Here is a 25,650-nt window from a genome sequence, read left to right on the forward strand (position 1 = left end):
CCTCAGGACGGATGACTAGGACATCTTATGGATCTAGGTCAACTACCATAGTGATCGGGCATTAACTTAGCAACTCCCCTCTCCCTGTAGCTCCCAGCCCCACCACGGCAGTCCACTACCTGGCTACCAAATGTGTGGACGCGGTCAAAGGTCACCAGAGTGGCAGGTGGTTCATGCCCTGGGGCCCTAACCAGTGCGACAAGATCCAGGACTTTGATGAGGCTATGTCCAAGAAGATCGAGGCCAACGACATCGTGTTTGCCGTCCACATCCCCCTGCCCAACAAGGAGATGAGCCCCTGGTTCCAGTTCATGCTGGTCATCTTGCAGTTTGACATCGCCTTCAAAATGTACAACCAGATAGGTAAGGGGAAACTGCAGACTCAATGTGATTTTTGTTGATTTTCTTTCCTTTTTTTGACTGTGTTATTTTATTGTCAAGACATTCTTATCTTTGATCGTTGTCTCTTTTTGTGTTATGTTTTGTCTGGGGTGGGGGGGGAATATGTTGTCTGTGTTTTGTGTTTTTTTTTTAGGATGTTAATTGACTGTCTCTCTGTCTGGTATGTCTTTGTTGTGTCAGTGATTCATGACGATTCACGCGTACAAGCATCTGTATTACCGCTAAAATATTTGGGTGCTTTGCCCTTACGCTCCTTGTGGATCCAATTTATAAAGTATTCAGATGTGTGTGTGTTTGTAGATGCTGTTAATATTAGTGTCCCTCTGTCACCTCAGGGTATTGCCTGCTTTTGTCCTGTTTATTGTGGCGAATGCATGAGCACCCAGAGGAATGTGCCTTTTCTCTCCTCTCAGTAGATTGGATTTCTCTCGCACTGAGAGAAAGGCCTAACAATGATGGATATGCTGCTGGTTCTCCACAGTGATACAAGCCTCAGGGCTCCATGTCAGTGGCTTATAGTCTCTATAGAACAGGTAGCTGGGGGCTGCTCGAACTGTGGTGGGCTGTCTCAAATTGGACACTGATAGCTTTGCAATTTCTTAATATGGAGTGGAATAACACTTTTCTGGGCACATTTTTCACCCCTTCTCTTTGCTTATCCCTACGATGAATTGTAACATGGTATATGGTACATCACTTGGAGTGTTGGGAAGGAGTTTCTCACTTTCCATTGCAGGGTAGTGTATCCTTGAGGTCAGTGTAAAATGAGAAAATAAAAGCCCTTGAAATATTGAGTCATTTTCGGCAGCCGATGTTTGCTCAATTAACCGTCACCTGATCTGATAAAACCTACAACCCCCCCCTGTATCTCTTAACATTCCTTTATGTTCAGACCAGGAAGGGTTTGCCATGGTCCTTATCTGAACATGGTACCCTTCAGATCTGTGCCCAATTTCAATCTGAACCCAATGTACTTCCTGTACACCCATTACAATATGGCAATAGACATAGGAAAATGTCACCATCTTTCTTACACCAATTCCAGTCCTTTTCCCCCAGAAGAGCCCAGGTGTAGGGATGAGGGTTTGTTTTGGAAGTGTGCACAGTTATTACATTCAGACATGGCAACCGTCTTCTGATCTGGCATTAAGGGTAATATGGAAGCTTGAGCTTGCTTCTCCCTTCCTTGACTTCCTTGACGGCAAGTGGAATATCTCTGTGTGCGTTGTTGTTAAGGAGAGGCCACAGACAGGGCGGGATCGGAGCTGCGCCAGGTCTGGGGCTGTGAAAGAAGGGATTAGAGGGATAACGGAGGACTAACGAAGGGGGATTGGCGTGCCGGCCTGGGAAAGTGACGGGGGCAGAGATGGGGACCAACTTCTTCTGTTGTTACAGATGTCTTGCTAACCTAGCGCAGGGTGCACGGCATGTACAGTAGGGCACGAGGCACTCTGTAACATCCTCCTCTTACCGAAGATACGTTGCAAAGTATAGTTTAGAGCAGTGATGCGCTGCATTTTTACCACAATAGAAAAGCTAAAAGTAAAGTTTGATCTTGTTTGACTCTAGGTTAAACTGTATACTCCAATTTGAACTATAGCTGTGTTTCAGTATGTAACGTTACTCCTCAAGATGTCGAGTCATTAAAAACAAAAAAACCTCCAGTCCCAAGCAGGACGTGGGCTTGTTTACAGCTTGTGCTGCCAGACTAGTCATCGATTCACTACCCCGTCCAAGAATTCCACCCACCCAGATATGGGACGGTTGTCCACCCTACTCTAATCCGCCGGGGCCAGGCAGACTGCCTCTGATCACCTGCCAGAGGTTTTACTGTTTGGGGCCCTGAGGATCACCCTGATGTCAACAGCTGTCTATGACCGAGCCACAGAGGAGAAATGGACAGATTGCCTGTGCTTTTAATTTTATTTTTTTTAAGAGTCGCCATGCACAGAAATAGCATGCGGCTGCATATAAAACGATGCATTCAGCTTCAGTGCTGAAACGTGTAGCTGTAATCCAGGTTGTCCTTGCCACTCAAGACCACATTAGCTTGCTGAGCTCTTAGGTCTCATTTTGGTCTCAACAGAGGTCAGATGGTCTCAGGCAGGAATGTTCTTCATTTGTGGCTCGCTCTGCAAACTACCTCTGTAACATTAACAAGGAGCGGAGTTGCAGTTTGTTCAAAGAAGAGAAGTTCCAGCAAGCTATTGACATTGAGCTCTTCATGATTTACTTTCTCACGGCATCCAAATCTCTCTGTCTGAGAGGTAAGCAAATGAAAACCAGAACCCTCCGTGTGACAAAATGGCGTCGGCCTGTCTATAACTCAACCAGAACCACTTTCTTTAGACATTTACCATGCCGAAGGTTGGTCCCTGAGATGAATTGTCCCCTTTTCTTTCTCCCCCACCCCACTCCACCCAGGCAACAGCCACCCCTGGCAGGGGTCCAGCAATAACACAGCTGTTGAGAAGGCTTAGTGGCGATGGGCACTGCACTAGGGTGGAATGTTTGTGTGCGGTAAGCTGACATTCAGGATATTTGGCGGTGTTCACTTGAGGGGTGGGAAAGAGGGGTATATGGAGACAGTAGAGGAGAGAGGACTGCCAATAACTCCCCCTCCCTCCTTTTCCTCTCTTCCCCCTCTCCCGGTCAGGGCACCGGGTTTCTTTCAGGGCTCTCCAACTTATTTCATAATCACATGAGTCTCTTTGGAAGGGTGAAGCACAGATCTAAAGCCTGTGTTGGCATTCTGACGGCCATTTTGTTTCTCTAGGCACTTAAAACCAGGTTCAGCTCAACGTTTTGCACCTTCAAGTCAGTAATATTGTATCATTACCAACTGTATAGGAGACTGAATTGAAGGCCTTACGTACATGTACGTAAACTATCTTTAAGCCCCTCAACAGGGAAATGTTTCGGATCATCCTTGGACTATTTTGGGATCAACATGGCACGCCGATGTGGGATTTTGGTGCATCTGTTTTAGAGGTCGCCCGATTTATGATTTTTCAACGCCGATACTGATTATTTATTTGTAATAATGACAATTACAGCAATACTGAATGAACACTTATTTGAAATCTATTTAACCTCAAATAAATAATGAAACGTGTTCAATTTGTTACATGTGCCATGTAAGAAAGCAGTTCCCTGCTCAGAACACGAGAACACGACTCTTCAAAATCACCAGGTATAGGACTATTTCTCTCTATACCATCTCTATACTATTGAATGTTCTTTTTTATTTTTTTGAATTTTTACCCCTTTTTCTCCCCAATTTCGTGGTATCCAATTGTTGTAGTAGCTACTATCTTGTCTCATTGCTACAACTCCCGTATGGGCTCGGGAGAGACGAAGGTTGAATGTCATGCGTCCTCCGATACACAACCCAACCAGCCGTACTGCTTCTTAACACAGCGCGCATCCAACCCGGAAGCCAGCCGGAGGAGGCTTCCAGGGTGCACCTGGCAACCTTGGCTAGCGCGCACTGCGCCCGGCCCGCCACAGGAGTTGCTGGTGTGCGATGAGACAAGGAGATCCAAGCCCTCCCTAACCCGGACGACGGACCTCCCGGTCGCGGCCGGTTACGACAGAGCCTGGGCGCGAACCCAGGGACTCTGATGGCACAGCTGGCGCTGCAGTACAGCGCCCTTAACCACTGCGCCACCCGGGAGGCCTATTGAATGTTCTTATAGGCACTTTAGTATTGCCAGTGTATAGATTCCGTTCCTCTCCTCGCTCAAACCAGGAATACATTGCCAACAGCCTCCCTCGAAGCAGCGTTACCCATGCAGAGCAAGGGGGACAACTACTCCAAGTCTCAGAGGGAGTGACGTTTGAAACGCTATTAGTGCGCACCCCGCTAACTAGCTAGCCATTTTACATTGGTTACACCAGCCTAATCTCGGGAGTTGATAGGCTTGAAGTCATAAACGCACAAACCGCACAAAAGTGCTGTTTGAAATGAATGCTTAAGAGCCTGCTGGTGCCTACCATCGCTCAGTCAGACTGCTCTATCAAATCATAGACTTAATTATAACATAATAACACACAAAAATACAAGCCTTTGGTCATTAAAATGGTCAAATCCGGAAACTATAATTTCTAAATCAAAACGTTTATTCTTTCAGTGAAATACGGAACCGTTCTGTATTTTATCTAATGGATGGCATCCATAAATCTTAATATTCCTGTTACATTGCACAAACTTGAATGTTATGTCATAATTATGTACATTTCTGGCAAATTAATTACGGCCTTTGTTAGGAATAAATGGACTTCACACAGTTCGCAATGAGCCATGCGAACCAAACTGCTGCATACTGACTGCTTGCACGGAACGCAAGAGAAGTGACAATTTCCCTAGTTATAAGAAATTCATGTTAGCAGGCAATAGTAACTAAATATTCAGGTTTAAAAATCTATACTTGTGCATTGATTTTAAAGAAAAGCGTTGATGTTTATGGTTAGGTACATTGGCGCAACAGTGCTTTTTTCGCAAATGTGCTTGTTAAATCATCACCCGTTTGTTGAAGTAGGCTGTGATTCATTGAGAAATGAACAGGCACCGCATCGATTATATGCAACGCAGGACACGCAGGATAAACTAGTAATATCATCAACCATGTGTAGTTAGCTAGTGATTTATGTTAAGACTGATTTGTTTTTTATAAGATAAGTTTAATGCTAGCTAGCAACTTGGCTCATTGCTGCCCTCGCGTAACAGGTAGTCAGCCTGCCACGCAGGCTCATCGTGGAGTGCAATGTAAGGCAGGTGGTTAGTGTTGGACTAGTAACTGAAAGCTTGCAAAAACTAATCCCTGAGCTGACAAGGTAAAAATCTGTCGTTCTGCCCCTGAACAAGGCAGTTAACCCACTGTTCCAAGGCCTTCATTGAAAATAAGTATGTGTTCTTAACTGACTTGCCTAGTTAAATAAAGGTGTAAAAATAAAATTTAAAAAAAAGGTGTCCAAAATTACAGATTGTTATGAAAACTTGAAATCAGCCCTAATTAATCGGCCATTCCGATTAATCGGTCGACCTCTAATCTGTTCTGTCTTGATAGTATTTTTCATGACATGCATTATTTCCTTCATACTTTGAAAGTTAAAGGGATAGATCACCCCTTGACAGTTTCTCCAACGTTTTCATATCTCAAACAGTCTCAAACTCCAGATGACACATTTTCAAGATATTAACTGAAATCTAACTGACAAACTTTTTGTGGGCCGAACTATCCCTTTTAATAAGCCCTGTACCACATTTTGTAGCCTTTGGAATAGTTTAAAGTTGCACTCGTCGTCTATAGTGGATGCATTGTCTAGGAAATGAATAGCATTTCATGCTAAGTGAAAGCAAATGAAGTGTCTGCTAATTTGACGGCATGAAAATGACCCAGTGTTGCTCTTAGCACAGATCTTATGTGTAGCAGTCCAGATTGTGGATTTACAGCGTTGAATGCATTATTTTCATAGCTCTAGACGTTGCGTCCTCTGTTCTTTTCCCGAAAGGCCGTGACTGTCTGTCTGTCATCCGAGACTTATTTCACCCCAGTCACCGCTGGTTTACACCAAAGTATTGTTGTCATAGCTATAAATTGAGTTACGCAATAGGGAATTGCAGGCGAAGAATTTGATTTCATTGCAAATCCACACTTCAATGCTGACCTGCTTGTTAAGACACGCGTAGAGCAAAAACAGGATATATATGCCATTATAATGAAGTCTCCCCATCTGTTATTTGGCATCTATATACAATTTGGTAGTCGGTAAACCTTTAAAAAAACTTTTAGGATCTAAAGTGTGATGTATTGACATCTTCCTCCTACAGAGGATGGAGCAGTGGCCACCATTGATGTAGGTGTGGCCTACAGGGATGACATGCTCGGTGAATGGACAGAGATGGCCCACTCCATAGAGCGAAGGAAGCTTAGCTGCAACTTCACCACCACCAAGGTAAACACAGGACACTGGAGTGTTCCAACCGTTCCCTTCCCTCTGGGGTTAAACACTTCCAGTCCTAAAGGGTTTTTTGTGCTACTGGTTTTAATCACTTGATTGCTCTGTTTTTTATTATAGTATTGGTTGGTTAGTCCACACATGATCATTCAGATTTTAAATTAGTCTCCCAAAGTTCTGTGGTTACAGCTGATTTAAATTGAATTTTGTGTTTTAAAGAAATTCCTTATAGTTGGTGTCCCGTCAGACGTGTCTAAGTCATCTCTCGCTGTGCCCTGTAGACGTATGAGAACGAGGGTCGCTACTACGAGTGTGACCTGCTGCCCTTCATGGAACTGGGCAATGTGGCCCACAAGTACTACCTGCTCAACATCCGCCTGCCCGTCAGCGAACGCAATAAGATCAACGTGGGCATTGGGGAGATCAAGGACATCCGTCTGGTGGTTAGTAGTGTGTGTGTGTGGGTGCTGGAAGAGCGACTCAATGAAGTCAAATCTACTCATAAAATATCTGCGATCATTGAATATCCTTTACTTTTGTCTTGGAAACGTGTGGAGATACTTTAAAAAAAAGTTTTTCACATCCTAACTGATTACCAAAATGGCCAAACGAGATGTTGAGGTGAACTGTGTGAAAGACTGGCTGACGTTTTTTCATTTCCTATCCTATCAGGGTATCCATCAGAACGGCGGTTTCACCAAGGTGTGGTTTGCCATGAAGACCTTCCTCACGCCCAGCATCCTCATCATCTTGGTGTGGTACTGGAGACGCATCACCCTCATGACACGACCCCCTGTGCTGTTGGAAAAGTAAAAGGCCGCCATATTTTTTTATTGGACTGTGAACGGGATGGTTCTTTGTTGTGTATTTCGGCGTTCAGTCATCCATTGGCGTTGGTTGCTTCGTGAGCTGGTGCACCGTGTAGGTGTGCATTGAGAATTGATCTCCAATCCAAAATGCATGGATATCCTTGTCCTAGCTTCATACACACAAGTAAGGCCTTCAGCCAGGGTAAAACTCAGTAACCCCCAGTGGATACCAGTTAGGCCTTGGGCTTATGGCAACGTTAGCAAGTACAGGAGGAGACCTGCCGGTCGATTAACTATGGATGGACTGTGCATCTAGGTCAGATGTTCTCAGTGCACTGTCCTGGGCCCCGTATTCATAAAGTGTCTCAGGGCAGGAGTGCTGATCTAGGATCAGGTCCCACTTGTTTGTCATGCAATCTTATTCATAATGATCTAAAAAGACAAAACTGATCCTAGAGCAGCAGTTGTGCAGCTACATACACTGTTAAATAAAAATGAGAACCAGGTGTAGCTTTTTCAAGACCTGTAGTGGTGACAACTTTATTCCAAACGATAACTAACACCAGATTGAAATGATGTACCAATGTAATGTAGACTGATACCCTGTGCCGAGAGCTATGTGTTCAGTTTGAGTTTGTCCCTTGCGGCGCTGGGAGAGTATATCAGTACGTCGCTGCGTTCACCACCACAGGAACGTTCGTCTAAGCACGACACACGCTCCACAATCTTGTAGCACTCCACTAACACTTCTACCCCCAACCTCTCCTCCCGCTCTCCGTCTTCCCCGTCGTCTCTACGGCTCAGAGCCCTCGTTCCCAAGTGACCGCGCAGCTCTCAGGAAATGGCACTCGAACTCTGTTTGTGGAAAGTACATGAAGGTCATTTATCAGTAATTGGCCTTGTTAAAGCACTGGAAGAAATGGCAGTAGTCCACACTGAAATAATAAATGAGTCTACACAGAGTACAAAACATTAGGAACACCTTCCTAATATTGAGTTGCACCCCATTTTGGGCGGCGGACCATTCTTGACACGCACAGGAAACTGTTGAGCATGAAAAACCCAGCAGCGTTGCGCTTCGTGACCGGCAAACCGGTGCGCCTGGCACACACCACCATACCCCGTTCAAAGGCACTTAAATCTTTTGTCTTGCCCATTCACCTTCTGAATGGCACACATGTACAGTCCTTGTATAGCTTTCACCTGGTCAGTCTGTCGTGGAAAGAGCAGGCGTTCCTAATGTTTTGTACACGAAGTGTATGTCAAGTCTGTTTCCACCAAAGCTATTCCTTAATATACGGTAGTTAGTGCTCTTATTTCCCCAGGTTGTAGGTTGAGTCCTCTTGCTGCTTATGTCTCTCTTACAAGTTATGGAGCTAGCTCTGCAGCTTGTTTAGTTTAAGTGCTCTTTATACAAACACACACACACCTCTATCTCTCCCATCTGTATATTCGCAGGGCGCAGAACATTCCATTCATACTAGCCCAATGGAACGTATCTCGCTGCCGGCTCTTCTGGAATGTGATTAATGTTTTTAGAGTCAATTGCACCCTCCCCTCCCCCATCCACACACCACCATTTCCCCCACCCTCAGCCCGTGTTCCACCCCCCCTTCCCACTCCCTGCAATACCCCCCCCCCCCTTTTCTATCCCTCAACTGCACCCCTCCCTCCTTTTCTCCCCTCTATGCGATTATCCTTTCATCTTGTCCTGGCATGCGGGGACTTGCAGCGGTTGAACAGAGAAGCCTTGTTCTGTGTCTGTAATAGGTTGGTTTGATTTATTTATTTTAGCCAGTGTGATTTATCATAGCAGCGTGGTCCAGTGACTGGAGAGATGGAGTATGGAGTCTCCCGGAGGTCCTACCCCATCGCTCCCTGAGGGGTCTACGGAGAAACGTCCAGGTATAAGTTCTCCTGCTACACACTGGGGTTCTGTGTCCCAAGTATTTCTGATGGCGCCAATGCCTTCTCAGCGGAAGTCGTCTATTACCGAATGAATGGCCGCGCACAACTCCCAACACCATTATTCAGTTAGCTGACGACGGCACGGTGGTAGGCCTGATCACCGACGACGATGAGACCCTGCCTATAGGGAGGAGGTGAGAGAACTGGTAATGTGGTACCAGGACGGCAGCCTCTCCCTCCCAACATCAGCAAAACAAACGAGCTGATCGTGGACTACAGGAAATGGAGGGCCAGGCCAACTTCCATTCACATCGACGGGGCTGTGGTGGAGATTTGGCATGGTCCCTCAGATCCTCAAAAGTTCTACAGCTGCACCATTGAGAGCATCTTGACTTGCTGCATCACCGCTTGGTATGGAAACTGTCCGACCGCAAAGCGCTACACAGAGGGTAGTGTGTACGGCCCAGTACATCACTGGGTTCAAGCTCCCTGCCATCCAGGATCTCTATACCAGGCGGTGTAAGACTCCAGCCATCCGTCATAGACTGTTCTCTCTGCTACCACACGGCAAGCGGTAGCGATGCACCAAGTCTGGAACTAACAGGTCCCTGAAAAGCTTCTACCCCCAAGCCATAAGACAGATAAATAGTTAGTCCGGGTAGCTATTTGGTTAACAATTTAACTATCTGCGTTGATCCTTTTTGCACAAACCTTTTTCACTCATCACATACGCTGCTGGTACTGTTTCTTTATCCTCTTGCCTAGTCACTTTATTCCTAGTTACAGTGCCTTGCGAAAGTATTCGGCCCCCTTGAACTTTGCGACCTTTTGCCACATTTCAGGCTTCAAACATAAAGATATAAAACTGTATTTTTTGTGAAGAATCAACAACAAGTGGGACACAATCATGAAGTGGAATGACATTTATTGGATATTTCAAACTTTTTTAACAAATCAAAAACTGAAAAATTGGGCGTGCAAAATTATTCAGCCCCCTTAAGTTAATACTTTGTAGCGCCACCTTTTGCTGCGATTACAGCTGTAAGTCGCTTGGGGTATGTCTCTATCAGTTTTGCACATCGAGAGACTGAATTTTTTTCCCATTCCTCCTTGCAAAACAGCTCGAGCTCAGTGAGTTTGGATGGAGAGCATTTGTGAACAGCAGTTTTCAGTTCTTTCCACAGATTCTCGATTGGATTCAGGTCTGGACTTTGACTTGGCCATTCTAACACCTGGATATGTTTATTTTTGAACCATTCCATTGTAGATTTTGCTTTATGTTTTGGATCATTGTCTTGTTGGAAGACAAATTTCCGTCCCAGTCTCAGGTCTTTTGCAGACTACATCAGGTTTTCTTCCAGAATGGTCCTGTATTTGGCTCCATCCATCTTCCCATCAATTTTAACCATCTTCCCTGTCCCTGCTGAAGAAAAGCAGGCCCAAACAATGATGCTGCCACCACCATGTTTGACAGTGGGGATGGTGTGTTCAGTGTGATGAGCTGTGTTGCTTTTACGCCAAACATAACGTTTTGCATTGTTGCCAAAAATTTCAATTTTGGTTTCATCTGACCAGAGCACCTTCTTCCACATGTTTGGTGTGTCTCCCAGGTGGCTTGTGGCAAACTTTAAACAACACTTTTTATGGATATCTTTAAGAAATGGCTTTCTTCTTGCCACTCTTCCATAAAGGCCAGATTTGTGCAATATACGACTGATTGTTGTCCTATGGACAGTGTCTCCCACCTCAGCTGTAGATCTCTGCAGTTCATCCAGAGTGATCATGGGCCTCTTGGCTGCATCTCTGATCAGTCTTCTCCTTGTATGAGCTGAAAGTTTAGAGGGACGGCCAGGTCTTGGTAGATTTGCAGTGGTCTGATAATCCTTCCATTTCAATATTATCGCTTGCACAGTGCTCCTTGGGATGTTTAAAGCTTGGGAAATCTTTTTGTATCCAAATCCGGCTTTAAACTTCTTCACAACAGTATCTCGGACCTGCCTGGTGTGTTCCTTGTTCTTCATGATGCTCTCTGCGCTTTTAACGGACCTCTGAGACTAGCACAGTGCAGGTGCATTTATACGTAGACTTGATTACACACAGGTGGATTGTATTTATCATCATTAGTCATTTAGGTCAACATTGGATCATTCAGAGATCCTCACTGAACTTCTGGAGAGAGTTTGCTGCACTGAAAGTAAAGGGGCTGAATAATTTTGCACGCCCAATTTTTCAGTTTTTGATTTGTTAAAAAAGTTTGAAATATCCAATAAATGTCGTTCCACTTCATGACTGTGTCCCACTTGTTGTTGATTCTTCACAAAAAAATACAGTTTTATATCTTTATGTTTGAAGCCTGAAATGTGGCAAAAGGTCGCAAAGTTCAAGGGGGCCGAATACTTTCGCAAGGCACTGTATGTACAGATCTACCTCCATTACCTGGACTCGGTTCTGCTACCCCGTGTATACAGCCAAGTTATCGTTACTCGTTGTGTATTTATTATTACTTTTCTATCGTCTCTCTTTTCTTTCTCTGCGTTGTTGGGAAGGGCCTGTAAGTAAGCATTTCACTGTAAGCATGTGACAAATAACATTTTGATTCGAATGACAAAGGAGATTGTTTTTTTTTACAATTTTCACCATTATATAAAACTAACAGACATAATAATGATGATGATGATGATATTGATTATGATCATTATGTTAACACAGTGCGTTATGGTGAATACTGGTATTTTAATTTAACCTGTTAATGGCGGTGGTACCGCTGCTGCTTATGATGCTGCTGTGTCCTCCAGGGTGATCTTTGCCCTGGGCTTGTGCATGACGTTCATCAACATCCCGGTGGAGTGGTTCTCTGTGGGGTTCAACTGGACCTGGATGCTGCTGTTCGGGGATATCCGGCAGGGCATCTTCTACGCCATGCTGCTCTCCTTCTGGATCATCTTCTGTGGAGAACACCTCATGGTTTGTCGCCGGTCTTTTTACCTCTCCCAAGTATTCTTCTGATGTCATAGTATCTATCCATTTGAGTTAATATGGCTCAGTGTGACTTAAGAAGAATATAAATTTAGCCAACTCGGAAGGGTTAAGTACCGTGAATACAAATTTGGAGCATGACGTGAGTGTGTTGGAGGGCGTTGGCTGACATTCTCCCGGAAAATCTGATGAGGTCGTCAGTTTGATACTAGCAAATCAGGAGCCAATCACTACAGAACAGGGGGTGTTCCCAAAGCAATGTCATTGGTCCCACGTGGGGGAACACGGTGCATCTTGATATGGAGTGCAGTTCACAATGGATGTATCTCACCAGTTGGTAACTTTTTTTTGTTGTATTGTCTTGTGACAGGTAAATTTGCTGCAGCATAGCCTATAGTAATATCATTGCTTTAAATCAGTCCATTCAAATTGCATTTCTGTACCTTGTAAACTGTCAAGAGTAGACTTCTCCAAGTGGTTGCCTAACTTGGCCTAGGCTAGATGCAGTTAATTCGGAATGAAACGTGTATTCAAAACGTAGAGCTTTTGAGCGTTTTTATTTAAAATACATATTCGCTGCAGTTTACAGCTGAGACTAGAGTTTTGTACTCCCTTTCAAACAATAATACAATTCTTCTTTGTTTTTGGAACCTAAGTAGGATCATTTTATTCGAAGAGAGATGCAAGCTTGACGACATACTGTATTAGGTTCTCAGTCAACTTACCTTGTAAAATAAAAATAAATAAGCTTGCTCTTGTTTGCTGAATGTAAAAGACAGCTGCCAAAATAAATGTTGAAAGGAGAGAATGTGTGATAGTCTGAATGGATATAGCAGTTATTTATTAACTATTCAGTCTTTGTGAAGACACAAAAGCCGCTGGATCCTATTCTAGTCCTATATTATTCAAGCATGTCGCTACAATAATAAAGAGAAGGAGGACCCGCAACATTCTGAAAGGTACAGTGCATTCGGAAAGTATTCAGACCGCTGGACTTTTTCCACATTTTGTGATGTTACAGCCTTATTCTAAAATTGATTAAATTGTTTTTTCCCGCTCAATCTATACACAATGCCCCATAATGGCAATGAAAACAGATTTTTTAGAAATCTTTGCAAATGTATTAAAAATAGAAGTCGGAAGTTTACATACACCTTTGCCAAATATATTTAAACTCAGTTTTTCACAATTCCTGACATTTAATCCTAGTAAAAAATCCCTGTATTAGGTCAGTTAGGATCACCACTTTATTTTAAGAATATGAAATGTCAGTATAATAGTAGAGAGAATTATTTATTTCAGCTTTTATTTCTTTCATCACATTCCCAGTGGGTCAGAAGTTTACATACTCAATTAGTATTTGGTAGCATTGCCTTTAAATTGTTTAACTTTGGTCAAATGTTTTGGGTAGCCTTCTACAAGCTTCCCACAATAAGTTGGGTGAATTTTGGCCCATTCCTCCTGACAGAGCTGATGTAACTGAGTCAGGTTTGTAGGCCTCCTTGCTCGCACACGCTTTTTCAGTTCTGCCCACACATTTTCTATAGGATTAAGGTCAGGGCTTTGTGATGGCCACTCCAATACCTTGACTTTGTTGTCCTTAAGCCATTTTGCCACAACTTTGGAAGAATGCTTGGGGTCATTGTCCATTTGGAAGACCAATTTGCGACCAAGCTTTAACTTCCTGACTGATGTCTTGAGATGTTGCTTCAATATATCCACACATTCGTCCCTCCTGCAGCAAAGCACCCCCGCACCATGATGCTGCCACCACCGTGCTTCACGGTTGGGATGGTGTTCTTCGGCTTGCAAGACTCCCCCTTTTTCCTCCAAACATAACAATGGTCATTATGGCCAAACAGTTCTATGTTTTTTCCATCAGACCAGAGGACATTTCTCCAAAAAGTACAATCTTTGTCCCCATATGCAGTTGCAAACCGTAGTCTGGCTTTTTTATGGTGGGTTTGCACTTTTCGCACCAAAGTACGTTCATCTCTAGGAGACAGAACGCGTCTCCTTCCTGAGCGGTATGACGACTGGTGTTTATACTTGCGTAACATTGTTTGTACAGACGAACGTGGTACCTTCAGGCGTTTTGGAAATTGCTCCCAAGGATGAACGACTTGTGGAGGTCTACAATTTTTTTTCTGAGGTCTTGGCTGATTTCTTTTCATTTTCCCATGATGCCAAACAAGGAGGTACTGAGTTTGAAGGTAGGCCTTGAAATATATCCACAGGTACACCTCCAATTGATTCAAATTATGTCAATTAGCCTATCAGAAGCTTCTAAAGCCATGACATTTTCTGGAATTTTCCAAGCTAATCTGTCTATCAATTGTTGGAAAAATTACTTGTCATGCACAAAGTAGATGTCCTAACCGACTTGCCATAACTGTAGTTTGTTAACAAAAAATTTGCGGAGTGGTTGAAAAACAAGTTTTAATGACTCCAACCTAAGTGTATGTAAACTTCCAACTTCAACTGTAAGTATTCAGACCCTTTACTCAGTACTTGTTAAAGCACCATTGGCAGTGAATACAGCCTTGAGTCTTCTTTGGTGTGCCACTACGAGCTTGGTACACCTATAGTTGGGGAGTTTCTCCCATTCTTCTCTGAAGATCCTCTCAAGCTCTGTCAGGTTGAATGGGGAGCGTTGCTGTACAGCTATTTTCAGGTCTCTCCAGAGATGTTTGAATGGGTTCATGTCCGGGCTCTGGCTGGGCCACTCAAGGACATTCAGAGACTTGTCCCGAAGCCACTCCTGTGTTTTCTTGGCTGTGTGCTTAGGGTGGTTGTCCTGTTGGAAGGTGAACCTACGCCACAGTCTGAGGTAATGAGCACTCTGGAGCAGGTTTTTGTCAAGGATGTACTTTGCGCCGTTCATCTTGCCCTTGATCCTGACTAGTTTCCAAGTCTCTGCCGCTAAAAGACATCCCCACAGCATGATGCTGCCATGCTTTACTGTAGGGATGGTGCCAGGTTTCCTCCAGACGTGATGCTTGGTATTCAGACCAAAGAGTTCAATCTGGTTTCATCAGACCAGAGAATCTTGTTTCTCAGGGTCTGGGAGTCTTATGTGCCTTTTGGCAAACTCCAAGCGGCTGTCATGTGCCTTTTTCTGACGAGTGGCTTCCGTCTGGCCACTCTACCATAAAGGCCTGATTTGGTGGAGTGCTCCAAAGATGCTTGGTCGTCCTTCTGGAGGTTCTCCCATCTCCATGAAGGAACTCTGGAGCTCTGTCAGAGTGACCATCGGGTTCTTGGTCACCTCCCTGTCCAAGCCCCCCTCTGTGGACAATTCCTTCGACATCATGGCTTGGTTTTTGCTCTGGCATGCACTGTCAACTGTGGGACCTTGTATAGACAGGTGTGTGTGCCTTTCCAAATCATGTCCAATCAATTGCATTTACTACAGGTGGACTCCAAGTTGTAGAAACATCTCAAGGATGATCCATGGAAACAGGATGCACCTGAGCTCCATTTCGACTCTCATTGCAAAGGGTCTGAATAATGAAGGTGTTTCTGTTTTTTATTTTGAATAAATGTGCTAACATACCCATAATGAATTAGGGAAAATATGTTGTGTAGATGGATTTAAAAAATATATATTTTATCCATTTTAGAATAAGGCTGTAACGTAACAATCTGGACAAACTGAAGGGGTCTTAATGCTTTCCTACTGCACTGTACGTGTTAAATAGGCCCTGTGATTATAAACAAATTGACTAACCTATCATTTTAACTTTGTAGGCTGCATGTCCTGCACAAATCAATGAACCATCAGCATTGCATGCTTTATCCCAGCTTCATTATTTGAAAGAGGTGTGTAATTCCAGTACATATAATGCAGTCCACATGCAATGAATAAGATGACTAGATGTTCCCAAGACAGCATACATCTATGGGGTTTTAAGATTTGATGTCTTGTATAATGTAGCCTATCAAACACTATATATACAAAAGTATGTGGCAACCCCTTCAAATTAGTGGATTCGGCTATTTCAAACTCACCCGTTGCTGACAGGTGTATAACATCGAGCACACAGCCATGCAATCTCCACAGACCAACATGAGCAGTAGAATGGCCTTACTGAAGAGCTGTGACTTTCAACGTGGCACCATCATAGGATGCCACCTTTCCAAAAAGTCAATTCGTAAAATTTCTGCCCTGCTAGAGCTGCCCTGGACAACTGTAAGTGCTGTTATTGTGAAGTGGAAATGTCGAGGAGCAACAGTGGCTCAGCTGCGAAATGGTAGGCCCCACAAGCTCACAGATTGGCACCGCCGAGTGCTGAAGTGGGTAGCGTGTAAGAATTGTCTGTCCTCGGTTGCAACACTCACTACCGAGTTCCAAACTGCCTCTGGAAGCAACGTCAACACAACAACTGTTCCTTGGCCGAGCAGCCGCACAAAAGCTTAAGATCACCATGCACAATGCCATGTGTTGACTGGAGTGGTGTAAAGCTTGCCACCATTGGACTCTGGAGCAATGGAAAGGCGTTTTCTATAGTGCTGAATCACACTTCACCATCTGGCAGTCCAACAGATGAATCTGGGTTTGGTGGATGCCAGAAGAACTCTATCTGTAGTGTTTGGGGGAGGAATACATTTCTGGGGCTGTTTTTCATAGTTCAGGCCCCTTAGTTCCAGTGAATGGAAATCTTAACTCTACAGTATACAATTGACATTCTAGACGATTCTGTGCTTCCAACTTTTTGGCAACAGTTTGGATAAGGCCCTTTCCTGTTTCAGCATGACAATGCCCTCTTGCACAAAGAGTGGTCCATAAAGAAATGGTTTGTCGAGATCGGTGTGGAAGAACTTGGCTGGCCTGCACAGAGCCTGTAGGGGGTGGGTCCCAAAGACCCTCCCCATTTATTGATTATGGGGAGCTTAAGATACCTATGTTTTTCTGCAGGCCTTATAATAAGATACTGTTGCTATGTGTTTAAAAACTCTGCCACTATACGTTGCACAAGCCCTCTATATTAGTCTTTGTGGTTAAGCCCTGGCTGTTGCGAGAGTGTGCTTGCAGGCTGGGTGTGAGTCAGACTGAAATTAGGTAAAGAGAAGTAACCACGGTCAGGTTTTGATATTTTGAACTTGTGAAAGAGTGGTCAAGTCTAATAAATTCAGAGAAGCTAATGGAATAGGTTGCCTAATAAGGTAACCTCAGCTTATTGATACACACATACATTGACGTAGCTGATCATACCACTAGGGAGTGATCACATGTATAAAATGAGCTGTGCCCTTAGTTGGGGTGCAGAACTTACTCGGAAACATGTGCGCTATGTTCCTGTTGTCAACTTCTGTCTGCAATTGCATTAATTAAGGTTTTTGATTTAATTAAAGATATTGTCTGAATGCTGATTTCACCAATGAGCCAATAATTGACAAGGAACGAACCCCAACAAGCCCTGACCTCCACCCCATCGAATACCTTTGGGATGAATTGGAACGCCGACTGCGAGCCAGTCCTAATCGCTCAACATCAATGCCCGACCTCACTAATGCTCTTGTGGCTGAATGGAAGCAAGTTCTCACATCTAGTGGAAAGCCTTCCCAGAAGAGTGGAGGCTGCAAAGAGGGAACCAACTCCATATTAATGCCCATGATTTTGGAATGAGATGTTTGACAAGCACGTGTCCACATACTTTTGGCCATGTAGTGTATGTATTGGTTAACGGCACAATAATTGTTGCTTTTTCTGGCTTGGACTCAACATGTATTTTTCTAGGGCTCATTGGGTTCAGGTAATATTATGTTTGACGTTTCAGGCCGATCAAGGCTCATATACATATTGTACAAGACTGTCCCCTATACCTTGCTCCTTTTTTGCATGACATCAGGACCACATCAGACTGATCCAGTTCGGTCATTGAGTGGGGCATTCTGATGAGTTGGGTTTGGGGGAGTCTGGACTGAATTTGAATGATTTTAAAACTACCTTGAGTATCCATTGACTTGGTATGACTTTTAGTATCCATCAACTTGGTATGACTATTAGTATCCATTTAATTTGGGCAGCAGGTACCCTAGCGGATAAGCGCGTTGAACAGGTAACCAAAAGGTCGCTGAACCCAGGTGAAAAGTCTGTGTCTTTTGAGCAAGGCACTTAACCCTAATTGCTCTTGTAAGATAATAACGTTGACTAAAATGTAAATGTATCCATGGTAGGTGGATACATTTTTATTTTTAAATGCATTTTATTATTTTATCCCCCTGTCTTACTGTTCTGTCTCACTTTTTTTTAAATAATTTCCCCTCCCCCAGGACCAGATGGAGAGGAACCGTTTCTCAATCTACTGGAAGCAGGTGGGACCCATTGTCTTCGGCTCCTTCTGCCTCTTCATCTTCGACATGTGTGAGAGGTGAGGCTGAACAGCGCGCACACACACACTTCACCACACTGTCAAAACAAAGCCCCGAGCTATTTAAAGGTTATCCCCACAGATTTTCAGCGACCATTTCTGACGTATTTGTTTTCCCCACCAGGGGAGTCCAGTTGAAGAACCCTTTCTACAGTATTTGGGCTTCCGACGTGGGGACTGAGTTGGCTGTATCCTTTGATTACGTTGATGACTTCGTGCCTTAAAAGTTGATGGCCCAAAGGAGACTAAATTAGGGATGAATTATCTCTTGTCTGAAAAAGAATGTGTCCATGCAATTGTACTGTATATCCCCGTACAAGTTTCAAGTGTATCCTGGAATTATTTATATTATCCAATTTAGGGCCAGATTGTGTATCAGTATTTGACATCAACATACTAACATTAATCAGAGCACGTCTCCTCTGTTAGTTTCACAGTCACAGGTCCCTCTCATCACTGTGTTCTGTCCTGAAGTTAGCAATAATTCAGTGGTGCTGGCAGTGCCTACTCCTGCCTTGGGCCATCTCTCCTCCTTATTTACCCTCTCCCAGCCTCCTCACTCTCTGTGTGTGTATTTTATTTAACACTTTAGGGGTAACCCACAGGCCTAGGTGATGCAATATTCACCAGAACAACCCCCATCAGAAACTAGTAGCAGCAAGAAGCTTTTGCTAAATCACTGATTCACCTCTCTCTCTCTCCCTCACTCTCCAGTCCAGTGGGAGAAAAATATCCCTTTAAAGAAGTTGGTCGTGACAGGGAGACCCATGAGGCGATGCCCAGCGTTGTCCGGGTTACGGGAGGGTTTGGCCAGCCGGGGGTTTCATTGTCCCCGGCTGGCTTCCTGGTTCATGCGGCTGGCTTCCTGGTTAAGCGAGCAGTGTGTCAAGAAGCAGTGCGGCTTGGCGGGGTCGTGTTTCGTAGGACGCATTGGCTCTCGACCTTCGCCTCTCACGAGTCCATCGGGAAATTGCAGCGATGGGACAAGACTAACTACCAATTAGGGAGAAAAAGGGGTAAAAGTACAAACTAAAATAAAAACGATGGCCATCTCTATCAAGCATGGTGGTTTCTATTTAGTGTTTCTAGAATTAAGCGGAATGTCTAAAAATGTACTTTTACTGCTACTGTGCATTAAGATTACTTCAGGCTAGAGCTGGGGTCTATATATGGGGCTTCAGTTATGGTCAGTACTGTCTAATGGTAAGAGTCTAATCTTTCAATTAGCTTAATAAATCGTTCGATTACGCAATGTTTTATTAGCGTCACCATGCACGTTAGCTCCTTGACTGAGGTTGATTTACAGATGGCGTTCATCATTGTGGCGGGGATCTGTGCCTGTCTCTACTTCCTCTTCCTGTGCTTCATGGTATTCCAAGTGTTCCGCAACATCAGTGGGAAGAGGTCCTCCCTGCCCGCCATGTCCAAGGCCAGACGCTTGCACTATGAGGTTTGTGTGTACATAAATGTGTGTGTGAACAGTACATACAGTGCCTTCAGAAGTTATTCATACCCATTGACTTATTTCACATTTTGTTGTTACAGCCTGAATTCAGTATGGATACCCAAGTGAAAATGTTTTTTTAGATTTGTTGGAAAATAATTTACATAAGTATTCACACCTCTTTGCTATGACACTCCAAATTGAGCTCCGGCGCATCCAATGCCAAGAGTGTGCAAAGCTGTCAAGGCAAAGGGGGGCTATTTGAAGAATCTCAAACATTTTTTTTCTTTTTAATATATATCACTTTTTTGCTTACTACATGTGTTCCATATGTGTTATTTCATAGTTTTGATGTCTTCACTATTATACTACAATGTAAAAAATAAAGAAAAACCCTTGAATGAGTAGGTGTTCTAAAACCTTTGACCGGTGGGTGTATATCTGGAGAAAGGTAGGAAACAATTTCTATAGTGTTGAACTTTTCCAAGAGCACAGTGGTCTCCGTCATTGGGAAACAAAACATATGGAACTACCCAGACTTTGCCTAGAGCTGGCCGTCCGACCAAACTGGGCAAGAAGGGCCTTGGTCAAGGAAGTGAACGAGAACCCAATGACCACTCTGACAGAACAACAGAGTTCCATGGCTGAGATGGGAGAACCTGCCAAGTCTCTACAGCACTACACCACTCTGGGCGTTATGGGAGAGTGGCCAGACGGAAGCCATTCCTGAGAAAAAGGCACATGACCGTACACCTGGAGTTGGCAAAAAGGCATGTGAAAGACTAAGGTAAAAAATAATATAAGGCAAAAGATTCTGTGGTCTGATTAGACAAAAGCCGCACTTTGGCCTGAATGCAAAGCAGGCACGGCTCATCACCCATCTAACACCATGCCTACCGCATGGTGGAGGCAGCATCATGCTATGGGTATGCTTTTCAAAGGGCAGGGACTAGGAGACTGGTAAGGATAAAGGGAACAATACAGGTAAATCCTTGATGAGAAACTGCTTCAGAGTTCAAACGTCCTTAGACTGGGGGCAAAGATTTACGATCCAACAGGACAATGACCCCTAGCGTACAGCCAAAGCAACACTGCAATGGCTTCAGAACAAGAATGTCCTTGAAGTGCAGCCAAAGCCCAGACTTGAATCCCATCTGAAAATCTGTGGAAAGACTTGAAGATTGCTGTTCGCCACCGCTCCCCATCGAATGTATTTTTTTACCCCCTTTTGTCTCTCCAATTTCGTGGTATTCAATTGTTAGTTACTGTCTTGTCTCATCGCTGCAACTCCCGTACAGACTCAGGAGAGGTGAAGGTCGAGAGCACGCATCCTCCGAAACACAACCCAACCAAGCCGCACTGCTTCTTAATACAGCGCGCATCCAACCTGGAAGTCAGCCGCACCAATGTGTCGGAGGAAATACCGTACACCTAGCGACCTGGTCAGCGTGCACTGCGCCCGGCCCGCCACAGGAGTCGCTAGTGTGCGATGAGACAAGCCCTCCCTAACCCGGATGACGCTATGCCAATTGTGGGCCTCCCGGTCGCGGCCGGCTGCGACAGAGCCTGGGCTCGAACCCAGAGTCTCTTGTGGCACAGCTAGCACTGCGATGCAGTGCCTTAGACCACTGCACCACTCGGGAGGCCGTGCTCCCCATCTAAGTTAACAGAGCTTGAGAAAATCTCCAAGGAAGAATGGCAGAAAATGTGCTAAGCTGATATAGACATACCCAAGGCGACTCAAAGCTGTAATCGCCGCAAAAGGTGCTTCTACAAAGTATTGACTTAGGGGTGTGAATGCTTATGTAAATGAGATGTGTATATATCTCCTTTTCAATGCATTTGCTAACATTTCTAAAAACATGTTTTCACTGTCATTATGGGGTATTGTGTGTAGATGGGTGAGAGAAACAATTTAATCCATTTTGAATTCAGACTGTAACAAGATGTGGAATAAGTCAAGGGGTATGAATACTTCCCAAAGGCACTTTAAGTCCCTGTCTAAATGTGTGTACCCTATGTACCTAAATCACAGGAGTATGGTGACGGCTTAATTGGGAAGGACGGGCATGTGGTAATGGCTGGAGTGGAATAAGTGGAATGGTTTCAGACACATGGTTTCTATGCGTTTGATGCTATTTAATTAGCTCCGTTACAGCAATTATGAGCCGTCTTCCCTTCAGCAGCCTCCACAGACTTAAACATTTGTATCTTCAATGAATTTGGTGTGTCTGTGTTTTATTTTTTTCATGGATAGTAGTATTAACTCTAATCTTCCTCTCGAAGGGGCTCATCTTCCGGTTCAAGTTCCTCATGTTGGTCACTCTGACCTGCGCTGCCATGACTGTCATCTTCTTCATCATCAGTCAGGTGAGTTCTGCCTGTGTGCCTCCAGGGGTATCCCAGAATCCTCTGGAGAGGGTTAGGTATTGAAGCAGGGTCATGCTAATTAGGGAACTCCATTACAAAATGTTTTGTATCGGAAAACGAAAACAACTTATTGGACAAGTTCAGATAGTTTTGTGGTGTTTTCTTAAATGTTGTACCTACTGAACACAACCCATATTGTGTGTGTGTGTGTCTAGGTGAACGAGGGCCACTGGCACTGGGGAGACTACACGGTGCAGGTGAACAGTGCCTTCTTCACAGGGATCTACGGAATGTGGAACCTCTACGTGTTTGCCATCATGTTCCTGTATGCTCCCTCACACAAACGCTACGGAGACGAGCAGTCCAGGGGTGAGTCCAGCTAACACCCGCCTCTAAAGGTCAATAGGTCAAAAGTGATGTCAAATGTTATTTAAAGGGCATCATAAGAGTTCCAATACACTTCACTGTGGTGAGCAAATATTGACTCCTTTTTGAGGTAGTAACATTACTTTCAGATGTATGTTTCTTGTGGACATTTCAGTCTGAGGTTAAGGGAATCTGGTGTGTCTGATGGACAAAGAATCTCAGAGAAGATCCTGGGAATCCTGTTAAAACCTGTTTTCAAGACTAAAGAAACTCCCAGCTCAGAGTAGCTTATAAAACAGGGGTAGGTAACCCTGGTCCTGGAGTGCCACAGGCACTAAATCTTTTTTGATTCAACCAATCTGGTAGACCAGGTGTGTTGAATTTAGGCCTGAACTAATCAATTACCTCAATTGGTCAGGTGTGGTGCCTAGTTGGAACAAAATCCTGCGGCACTCCAGGAACAGAGTTGCCTACCATTGTTATAGGAGGACGTTAAGACACTGCCCAGGCAAACTCTGAGCCAGGAGTAAAATCAACTCAAAAAAACTCTGCCGGTAATCACGACAGTGCGGTACTGCAACATTGACATGGTTATTCCCCATCATTTGCAACAGTCTCTACGAGGCATCGCCAGCTGTGGAATCTAGCGCGCTTCAGACAACCACTGTGAATGTGACTACATCAAATGTTGCAATGGCAAAATGTTGAACTTTCCTCTGACACCATCACTTTGCCTACTCTTAGTTATTGCCTAATATGTTGACATGCACAACCTTCTTTTTTTTTAACCAATTCTCATGGTTGTTGAAAGCGGACATTGGACAATACTACCGTCATAGCAACACACCCGTCACTCCCGTTTTAACAACTCTAAATCACTTTGGCACAGTAGGCATAAGAAAATACCTGTTGGAGTTCAGGAAACGGTTCCCTGAAATGCGTTAGCCTGGAGTGGTATCTTGCCTTCTCTTTCTCCCTCTCTGTCCATTTAATCAGGTCACTGTTTCAAAAGACAAAGTAATAAATGACGTCTGCAGTGAACCAAAGGGCCTGACATAAAGAGCAAATTGACGAAGAAAAGGTTTTAACAAAAGCTGTGTCTTTAAAAAAAACAACAATGCATTGCGGCGTTAAAGCCTGCATCGGGGGACAAAATAAGTCCAGTTTTATACATTGTGACTGAAATGGGAAGCACAACAGCACAAGGTTTGTTCAGAACCATTAGGGCTCTCGGGATAGAGATATTTTCTTAACACTTTTCAACTGAAGACGACAAGCGTTTCTTGTATCGCTCCGTTTTCTACCGTTTGGTGCCTAACGAGCCCGACGCAGATGACCCAGATGTACTGTGTACTGATTTGTCTATTGGTCACTGTGCTCTGTTCAGGAGCCAGTGGGGAGGACATCCAGCTGACCACCACCATCACCCACGTGGACGGACCCACCGAGATCTACAAGATGACGGGCAAAGCGGCCCAAGAGTAGCCCCCCCACCCCTGGACCTCCCACCTTCTAATACCTACCCTACAAAAGTCCCTCCCTCAAACCCTGACTGTGCTTTCTTTAACCAAATCCCAATGTCCCCCTTCCAGTCACTGTCCCAAAAGTTCAAAAGCAACTTTTCTGTAGGCCTACGGTCCATTCATTTCATTGCAGACATGGGGCCGGATTGTATATCCATCTTTGACATTTGACACGGTCTGTTAACTATCAGTGTTTGTAATGTTGTTGTGCTCTTTCTTATGAAGTCCAGATTGTGGACTAGCTGCTTTGAAATGGAAACGGAGTAGAAGGACACCGTCTGGTGGTCATAAGAGGGAGTTGTGGAGGAAATCGTGCTCCAGGTAATGTTGCCTTCAGGCACAGTTCTAGGATCAGTTTACCCTCCCCAAATCATAAATGTATCCATTAGGGGGAGGGAGTACAAATCTGACCTTAAATCAGTGTCCAGTGGCAACTGCATTCAACCCCAGGGCATTCTGAGGCGTAACTGGTTGCCTCACTGAAGACATTAATTTGTTATTTAGAGGGAACAAATGTTTGTATGTATGCTGTTTTTGACTGTTCACCTCAGCAGTTTTACATTAAAATAATCAGTAGGATATACAAGAGTGTATATGCCTCATCGTACAACGTCCAACATGGCCACTTTCGGAAGATCTGTCAAAAGAAAGCACATCTCCGCAAGTTGTCAGTAATATCAGTAATAACGGCAAGCTTTATTGTCACTTCTGTCTGCACTCACTCTCACCTGTACACGTCCATGGAAAGTTATAGACTACTGGATTCACTTGTCTATCACTTACAAGTGGGGGATTGCCTTTTTGGATTGTAGGGAAAATGTACAAACCACAAGGTCTTTTTTGTGAAACACCAAGTTCATTGTTACCATCTAGATATATATATTTTTTATAAAGTGCTTATTCTCAACTGTATGGAATATTGACATGCTGTATAACTTACTGTCTGTTGGCAAAATATAAAGTTTTGAAATTTGAAGATTGTATTACACATGGGAGTGTAGTTTTGTGCTTTTTATGCTAATTTAACTAACTTTATGCCATGTCTTTTAATATTTGCTAAGTAAAGTATATTCACTCACGTTTTTGTATTGAATTTTCTTGGTCAGTTTTTTTATTTTTTTGATAATGTTCTTAATGTATTAGACAGTACTTATAATTTAATTGGAGAAAGAAAACCCGATTTTGCAAAAAAATTAAAAAAGTTTACAGAACATGGGAATTATTCTTGAAGTAGTTTATCCTCTACCTTAGCAACTCAATGAGCCTGGAGGAAAAAATAAACGTTTTTCACAAATTTGTCATTTCAATATTCTGTGTTGACAGGTAGTGTTGCTACAGTATTAGAGAAAAGAAATATGGAGTAAAAGTACAACAGAGCGATTAGTCATGCTTACAGGCTTCTTCTTTCCTCTGTCTCCAGTCAGTGCTCTCCATAGTCCCTGGAAGCAGCCAGTTCCTCCAGTATTTTTCCTCTCACCTGTAGCAGTGGTGGTGGAGGACAGTTCTTTCTCTGCTTC

The 25,650-nt window shown here is 43.9% G+C and overlaps 1 protein-coding gene across 1 annotated transcript in view; it reads left to right on the forward strand.

Annotated features, from left to right (window-relative positions):
- Positions 1 to 25,211, forward strand: part of LOC139387570 (Wnt ligand secretion mediator) — a 28,656-nt gene extending 3,445 nt beyond the window's left edge. The window contains exons 2-12 of the mRNA XM_071133900.1: positions 91 to 363; positions 6,236 to 6,360; positions 6,645 to 6,806; positions 7,036 to 7,172; positions 11,876 to 12,044; positions 18,333 to 18,430; positions 18,555 to 18,618; positions 19,737 to 19,880; positions 22,161 to 22,244; positions 22,460 to 22,613; positions 23,998 to 25,211. Of these exons, the coding sequence (XP_070990001.1) occupies positions 91 to 363; positions 6,236 to 6,360; positions 6,645 to 6,806; positions 7,036 to 7,172; positions 11,876 to 12,044; positions 18,333 to 18,430; positions 18,555 to 18,618; positions 19,737 to 19,880; positions 22,161 to 22,244; positions 22,460 to 22,613; positions 23,998 to 24,095 (1,508 nt within the window). The 3' untranslated portion in view covers positions 24,096 to 25,211. The remainder of the gene's footprint in view (positions 1 to 90; positions 364 to 6,235; positions 6,361 to 6,644; positions 6,807 to 7,035; positions 7,173 to 11,875; positions 12,045 to 18,332; positions 18,431 to 18,554; positions 18,619 to 19,736; positions 19,881 to 22,160; positions 22,245 to 22,459; positions 22,614 to 23,997) is intronic.
- The last annotated feature ends 439 nt before the right edge of the window (positions 25,212 to 25,650 follow it).

This window comes from Oncorhynchus clarkii, chromosome 28, assembly GCF_045791955.1.
Source record: "Oncorhynchus clarkii lewisi isolate Uvic-CL-2024 chromosome 28, UVic_Ocla_1.0, whole genome shotgun sequence".
Lineage (NCBI taxonomy): Eukaryota > Metazoa > Chordata > Actinopteri > Salmoniformes > Salmonidae > Oncorhynchus > Oncorhynchus clarkii.